This window comes from Rutidosis leptorrhynchoides, chromosome 4 (genome assembly GCF_046630445.1).
Source record: "Rutidosis leptorrhynchoides isolate AG116_Rl617_1_P2 chromosome 4, CSIRO_AGI_Rlap_v1, whole genome shotgun sequence".
NCBI classification, from domain to species: domain Eukaryota; kingdom Viridiplantae; phylum Streptophyta; class Magnoliopsida; order Asterales; family Asteraceae; genus Rutidosis; species Rutidosis leptorrhynchoides.
Window position 1 is genome coordinate 5,381,959 of NC_092336.1, and position 8,545 is coordinate 5,390,503.

The window sequence follows — 8,545 nt, forward strand, 5'->3', positions numbered from 1 at the left end:
GTAAATGAAACGAAATTGATTAATTTACTATTCACTTGAAAGCGACATGATAGAAATTATTAATTATAAGTTACATAACATACCCCTAAAGTATTTGAGAAATACGACTTTGTAAACGTAAAAGGGAATCAAATATTTGCAAGATTTTGCAAGATATTACAATATTTTATTCCACCGAATTTTGAACTCGTTTTACAAAAGTGGTTTAACTTATTAGTTTTCATATATTACATATATGAATATGGAATATTTCCATAAAAGGTAGAGATAATGAAAAGACACACATGCTTGTTTAGAGTACGAAAACAAAGAAAAATCAAAATCCTTTTCGTTGTTATTGTATCACAAAAATCAAACTAGCTCATGGTTAAGTTTTGGTTCATATTGAAACCATTTACGGAGGATTAATTATTATTGGTTTATTAATATAATTGGATTATATTAATAAGTTACTTGGGTTTGGAATAGTATCCATTGACGGTTGTTTAAAGTGTAGTGTGGACTATCCTAAGAGACGGTCATATTTTTGATCGTAGGTTTCTCTCCTTCAATCAGTTTCTTCAAGAAAGGTATATCGTTTACTCACTTTGTGAATTACATATTTTGACAATTATTAGTGGTGTAACTGAATCTTTGGGATCGTTAATCATGTGCATGTTTTATTAAATTTAAATATATGAATATTTAATTTTGTAAATGGTTTATAAAATAATAATTGATTATTATTTTAACTATCCGCTGCGTTAAACTGATTTAAAAGTACACACGATTATCCATCAAACCATATATTGATGAATGATGATTATGAATGCAAGACTAAGAACACAGAATTAAAAAGAAAAGAAAAATTAAATTAGATTAAACAAGCATCACAAGCTTACGGAATCCAAACATTAAAAACACTTGGAATACGAGAGCAACCAATAATCCTACAAATCTTAAAGAGTTCTACGAATGCGAGCTTTAAGTTTTTTACAAACCCACCCTAACAATGCTAAAACCAATAACCTCTCTGCCTTCCACAAAAAATCATCGTTACGATCACCACACGCGTACTCCTCCTTTCGCTTTTCTTGATCTTTCTCTTATGATCTTTATACCCATATACCTGCATTGCATATAGTTATAGACATTTCCGATTGTCGTACTCTGTACATAATAGATGGATAAAGTATTCCTTTATTAGGATACCCGAATGAAGCAAGTATTTTTACTCAAATATACACAGTTTAATCGGGTTATCCCGTGACTGTTTCTGACCCTTTTCTGGTCATCGCAAGATACGATGCTAGTGAATTTTGAACTGAGACCTGTTATGAGAATATCATGTTCTCACAACCAATAGACTTACTTAAAAAAGTTGACTGTCGTACATAAAAGGTTATACTTTACCTGCCCATCATCATAACCGTTGCTTGAGGATTCGTGCCTGGGGATTCGGAAAAGGTGGATCCATCAATGACTCGTAGCCTATGTACACCCATAACTTCATAATCCGCATTCACCACCTGGCCCACGTGGCACCCGCCATGGTAATGCCAGATGGTGATCACGGTGTCCTTACAAAATTGCTCAAGTGACTCAGTATCGTTCGTGTGTTTAGGTATCATATTAATGTTTGCAGTCACACTCATATTGAGCAACTTGTTAACGGTCTTAGAATCACATTGTGTGAAATTGAGAAACGGTTTAGACCTCGTGAGATTCTCCATAATCCGGATCCCGTTAACACACGCCTTTAAATCTTCTTTGTGACTAAAATAATTAAATGTGACATTTGGATTGTTGTCAACATTGGTATCAATCAATTTGAGTTCCCCTTTTGATTGTGGGAAAGATATTTTTGACAAAATAAAACCTCCATGAAATGCTTCATATGGGATATCCTTCTTGTGTCTTTTGTACGTTTCAATCGCTTCGTGTGTTCGTTGTCTTGGAGGAATCGTCGAAAGTTGTCCAATCTGTGATAAACAACACGTGTTTAAGTAGGACTGTCATATAAAAATGGATAAAGTTTTTTATGTTCAGGCTAAATTATGTGTTGTTAAGAAGTTGTTTGACACTAACGTACCTCAGCTGAAGCGATACCATGGTGACAACTAATATTGTCTTTAGTTTGACCATAACCGCTGCTCGCTTCAATGTACACGCCGGATTTTGTAATCCCGACTGTTTCAATAAGTGATTGTTTGACCGGTCGATTGAAAGGAACAAAAATCGCGTTCATAGGGTTATCTTGCATATCTTTCCCGACAAATTTGTTATCGTGCACAACTGTAATGTTTAGTTTCTGTAGATCGGCCTTTGGTCCTATACCGCTAAGCAATAGTAGTTGAGGACTCCCAATGGCTCCACACGTCACGATAACTTCACTCCCCCGCCTCTTAGATATAAACGCCTCGTGTTGAACTCCATTTTCGTCTTTAAAAACTACTCCAACCGCCCTTGGTTTCTTTCCTGTATTCAGTTATTCAAACCATAATACTTTTATTGTAATGTAACAATTGTACTAAATATGTGATGTTAACAAGTACAACGATATTGAAGTGGACAATATGTATATATTGGTAAAAAAATTTATATCGAGTGTGCGAGTTGTCTTTCTAAAGATAACTTGAGTTACGTCCGCTTACCAGTAGTGTCGAATGAAATCTTTTGAACTTTGGCGTGAATCAATACATCGATATTTTGATGGTTCGCAGTAGATAGTAACTCGGCAGCAGTGTGTCGGCGACCATACTTGTCGAAAATGGTCCCACCAACCTTTGTCCCATAGATATGGTCATATGTGAACCCGTTATCGGGTGAAATCCCAACATCTAAAAGACCATTACGGACCGCTCTTTGCCATGGTTCGAACACAGGTTCATGAGCAACTTGCTTTTCAACCCATGGGTATGATTCATTGACCAATTTTGCATCCCATCCTACTCTCTTAACATAACTGCCAAAAACCAAACCATTATAAAGTTGACACAAAGAACAATGTTCATAATTGTCTAATGTTTTAGCAACACAAATACAAACCATTACTCCTTAAACCAACAGCATATTAATTTGTTTACACATTTTAGGAATCTTGAAAGCAAGGGTAAAACAGGGAAATCGGATTATTTATTCAAAACACTGAAAATGGGTACAAATGGGTCCAAAATAAATGTACAAACCTTTTCGCATGTCACTCTTAATGTTTCATTTGTCTTATCATCACCTACCCACCACACCCTCTTAGCTTAAAATAAATATCATGACCACACATTGCATTTAAATTTTTTGAAATAAATGTAATGCTTTGTAAAGTTTTATTTTTATTTTTTTAGATATCAATCCTATCTAAATCTCATTTGTTATAAACCTATAACTAACATAAATGGAGATTTATATTGTGATGTAATTATAGTACAGGGTTGGTGTAAGCCCAATAGGTACGGGCTCTATGATTTAGTGAGCCCATAACAAGCTGTTGGGCCTAAGCATAAGATATAGCTTGTTGCGATTGAAAACATAAATGTGTTCGTGTGACAAAGCTAGTGGTATCGAGTGACTTTCCGACAATGATGTTATGAGTTCAAGTTCAGAGGTGGACATTTCTATATATTCGTGGAAAATGTATAAATAGTTGTATGTGAGATCCTTCGCTTTCTAAAAAACTGTGTTCGTGTGACAACATCAAATCAAAGACATTAATATGCTAACCATCTTCTTCACGATTAATGCAAATGAATGATGCACATCTAACTTGAAATTTAGTCCAACTCTTAGCCTTACGGTCTTGAACTTAGTGAAAGAGTATGGTCCATATCTATTTATATTTCTTTTAATTTAGGAAAATGACTTGGACACAATCCCTTTCTATTATTAACATTAAAAGCCTTTTGATGAATTCTCAAGATGAAGAACTTTATGACTTCGATTGGTGTCTACGATTTGTCCATTTTATTCGTTGAGTGATGTTGATGGACTATGTCGGTCGTCGATGTGTTTGATTTATAAGCAACTAAAAGATACTGGAGCTTAAAAGATCCAAAAAGGGGTGTTAATTTATGTAAAAATGTCAAGATTAGTAGATACATCGCTTATTAATGCATGGAGGTGATGTAACATTGTGCTGATGAATTAAATAAGGTTGGTGATATAGTTAGTCTAGAAAGTAATGAGTATAATAGCTAACCTTTATGATGCGTGTGAATAAGTACTACGTGTAAGTGCACAAATTAATCATATCATTGCTTCCCCAACTACTATTAACAATAATATGTTTGGTTGAGCGTTTAAGTCTCAATTAAAATTAATACATAGTTTGTGAGCTTATCATTAAAAGTGCTGCTTTTTTCTCTAAGGAGATGAATAGCACAATTCAATAGTGATCATACCTATTACATTTATTAGTACAATGCATCTTCAACAATACTCAATTTTGATAAAATATTTTCAACTACTCGAACAGATTTGTATATTATGCATTCATCTGTTATAAGCTATCAAACCAAATATCAAGTAATTAGATGTATAAAGAAGCTTAAGAGAACGAGTTGTACCTTTCGCTTGCTCGGGAGTAAAATCCTGCATTAATAGAAGAACCACCACCCAAAACTCTAGCTCTTGCATTATAAACTCCATCATTAGACATAAAGAACTGTGAAGGAGAAACAGGAGAAATGTCTGCAAGTGTAAGATGGAAATTTGCCAAAAGTGACACATTTATATTTGTAAAAGGTACACCACCCCTTTCAAGTAATAACACTTTGTACTTTTGAGACAATGTGGCTGCTAATGGACATCCTGCTGTGCCACCACCTACAATAATGTAGTCATACCCCTTTTGTCTAACACTGGATGTTGATGATGATGATGACGATGATGATGGTGGTGATGGTGACGAAAATGAGCTTGATTTTCGGATGAATGGATACTGAGTTTGCCAAGATTTGTAATCCCCTGCATAGCACAAGTCAAAACATTAATGTTTGCACCCTAGGGAGTAATTTGGAACAAGGTTTGTATGTGAATACATTTTTCCCTCCAAGTTGCAATCTTTTATGCAAAAGATTGCATTTGAACAAACCCCTTATTAAAAAATAAGATACAAACTAAAACTCTTGATTTTTTTTTCTTTTTTTTTTCTACAACACAGATCAAGATAATTTGTTCAATTATGGGGTTGAATCTTTTCACTATAAACAGAGTAATGAATTGAGGTAAAAACAAAAACTAGATGAGGCTAAGACAATCTATATGCTTGTTTGTAAAAGTAAGCAATGGGCGGTGGTAGATAAACCATTAACTAACCAAATCAATTTGTTCACCCCTTGTATTTGAAGAAAACTCATTATATACAAATGTAGAGAAAAAGAGAGACAAGAACCTTGAGAGGGGATAATGAGGGAGGCAAGACAAAAACAGAACAGAAAAATGAAGAGAGAGAGGTTGTTGTTGTTGTTATTGCAGTTGATTGCCATTGGAGAGAAACTCAAAACCAACCAAAAAACTTGAAATCAGAATTTGAATTGTGTGGCCAACTGTGGTTGGTCTTGTTGTTTGTGCAAACCAGTAACCACCTTGCTACTTGCATTCAAATCATCACATGCTTATATATACTACCCAACTTCTAGACACCACTATGCACATACACAACTGTAAATATAGCATTATTATTATTATTATTATTATTATTATTATTATTATTATTATTATTATTATTATTATTATTATTATTATTATTATTATTATTATTATTATTATTATTATTATTATTATTATTATTATTATTATTATTATTATTATTATTATTATTATTATTATTATTATTATTATTATTATTATAATAATAATAAACTTAAAAGTTTTAAAACTTACAAAAAATTAGTGGGAAGCCTAGAGACAATCTGGGCCCCCACACCTCTAGCAATAGCAAAACCTATCCTAGTAAAAATATGAGCAGCAGCACCGGCACCAATATCTTGCGTCATCGAACTCTTCTGAACCCGCTTTAGCAAAGAAACAGCCTCCTTCTCTAATTCCCCAAGGGAAGAAAATGAGAAAGGAATGAAACCATAACCAATCGCCAGACAACTAGATTCGTACTTGACCCGCTTCCGACGAGCCGCATCAATCACAGCACGTCCAGGGACAAAGTCAGAAAGCCCAGACTGTGTCAAAGGAGAAGATCCTGTCAAGTCAACACAAACATCGCGACCACAATCCCAGGAATAAAGTAACACATCTGCAGGTCTGAGGGCCCTGTCGTTCCCTCCAGACAACCCAATGTCAACCTCCTTTCTCGCTGAAATCCCAGATCGATAACAAACATCAACAAGGGAATCCCGGACAATATTATGTCGATGCTTAATACCCACCATACCAGCACAAGACACCGCGTGATCCCCGAAAATATCCCCAGTAAAAACCCTTGAACAGGCAGAGCATGCCGTCGAGATAGAGAACAATGGAACACCTAACCGGTAGCACAACACACATCGGTAAGTCTTTGCGTTCATCGTCTGACCCAACCCCAAAATAGGGACTGCCCTTAGCCAAGCAGAGGTGTGATCACTCTGCTGTGATTTCCATAAGGCCGATTGTCGGGGAGATAACGAAAAAGTGGATTCTGCAGAAGCGGTAACCTTTGTGAAATAAACATCTGCCAATTTCTTCATGAGTATTGGGGCAGCGACCTCACTCGGATTACCTAAAATATCAAACCCAACTGTTTTATTAAACAGACCCAATGCATCTTCAAAAGCACGACCAAGACCAACAATACTCGCATGACGTAGTAGCTTGGTCTGCAATCCAGCAGACTGTAATCGAGAAGCCAGAAAAGCATAATGACGAACATCTCCCGCAGAATAAACACCAAGCCCTCCAAATGCAAATGGCAAGGTGGCAAGCCGCCACTGCCAATCACCAAACCCAGGCCCTGAAGCAGTAACAATACGCTCCAAGGAAGATCGAAGGGCTCCATCGAAAGCGCGTTGAGCCGCCTCAAATATACTAGGAGGACAAGTACGCAAGGAAAAGTAGAGTTTAGAAACTCCCGTACATGCCCTAAGCAACAACAACTCACACTGAGGATCATCAAGCTTAGCAACCTTATCCATAAGCGCAATGGACTTGGTCACCCTTTGCATCACCAGTTCACTACTAAAACCAGGATCGGAACTTGCGGGGGCCCCAAGCAACTTAACACCATTTAAAGGCCGAGCAATATTAGGAGGAAAGACACCTACTTGCCTGCTGCGAGGGTCCTCCGTAGGCCAGAAAATTTCTGTTTTTTCAACGTTGAGATGCAGCCCAAAACGAGGCCCATCCTCTATAATCAAATGCAAAACCTTCCCCACCACCAAAGTGTCCCCAATAATAGTACCATCATCCAAATACCACGCCTGAAGACAAACCTCAAAATTATCTCTGATTTTAGAAACCAAGGGTTGTAGGACCAAAGCAAAAAGCAGCGGACCAAGGGGATCACCCTGTTGCACCCCCTGAGAAGACCATAATGTGTGGTTCCCATAATACAATCTGGCTGGATTAGAGTAGCAAAATTCAACCCACCGAGAAAGGCTCGGACAAAGGCGGCGAACTTCACGTAACATGACCGTACGATCAACAAGATTGAAGGCATTTTGAAAATCAACTAATAACATAGAGAGGCCAACATCAGAGCCACGATCCTCAATCAGCCGATTCACAGCATGAAGAATAGCCTCACCACCTGAAGAAACACCAACACCAAACTGAAGACCATCGAAGTAACTTCCCAAAGACTGGCCAACCATAGCAGCGCCAACCTTCGAAACAAGACGTCGCCAAACAGTACCCACAGCTATAGGACGAAGACCACCGCCGGGCTTGACAAGCGGTGTGAGGGGAGCACTAGCAATATACTCTCCTAATTCCATAGGGCACCTTCCAGCTAGAAAGAGATTAAGGACTCCGGTAATAGAGCCAACCAACTCATCTGATACTGCCACAGCAGCACCACTCAAGCAATCCATAAGGTGTTGTGCACGTAAACCATCCCTACCACATGAAGTGCCCCGAGGAAAACTTTTAATCTGGCCCAAAACAACAGCAGAAGTCGTAACGAGGTGAAGGTGATCAACCGTCATATCAGGCAAGGATGGAGCGATAGAAGAAGGGTGCTTAGACAGCAAGTCCGCCAGTGTGGCGTCATTATAAGGAGCAACGCCTGATGAAGAAAGAACACGAGCTGCAGCGGTGTAATGGCCATCACAAATCTTCCTACGACACTGCTTAATATTACGCTCTTCCAAATCAAGGACCTCATCATCAACCACTGACAACATAGGAGAATCCTCTGCCAAATACTCCCTCACAAGCTGTAAACTCCCACCCGCTGTCCCCCAAGAGCAAATAGCACGGGAAATATTCTCTTCCTGATGCCGACGCTTTATCGAAGACCTAGACTCACGACTACTCCGTGGCCGAAAGGTTTTAAGGGTACAAAGGGGTAACACCAACAAAGAGACCCAACTAGAAATGTCATCAGGCTTAGAGATCACCTTATCAAGAGCACCTTTCA

At 37.8% G+C, this 8,545-nt stretch overlaps 1 protein-coding gene across 1 annotated transcript; it reads right to left on the reverse strand.

Annotated features, from left to right (window-relative positions):
• Positions 1 to 1,041: 1,041 nt before the first annotated feature.
• Positions 1,042 to 5,459, reverse strand: LOC139839448 (protein HOTHEAD-like). Its single transcript, XM_071829511.1, has 6 exons — positions 5,366 to 5,459; positions 4,539 to 4,938; positions 2,634 to 2,944; positions 2,072 to 2,457; positions 1,393 to 1,961; positions 1,042 to 1,108 (listed from the first exon to the last, which is right to left on the reverse strand). The coding sequence occupies exons 1-6, from the start codon at positions 5,457 to 5,459 to the stop codon at positions 1,042 to 1,044; spliced, it is 1,827 nt and encodes a 608-aa protein (XP_071685612.1).
• Positions 5,460 to 8,545: the final 3,086 nt, after the last annotated feature.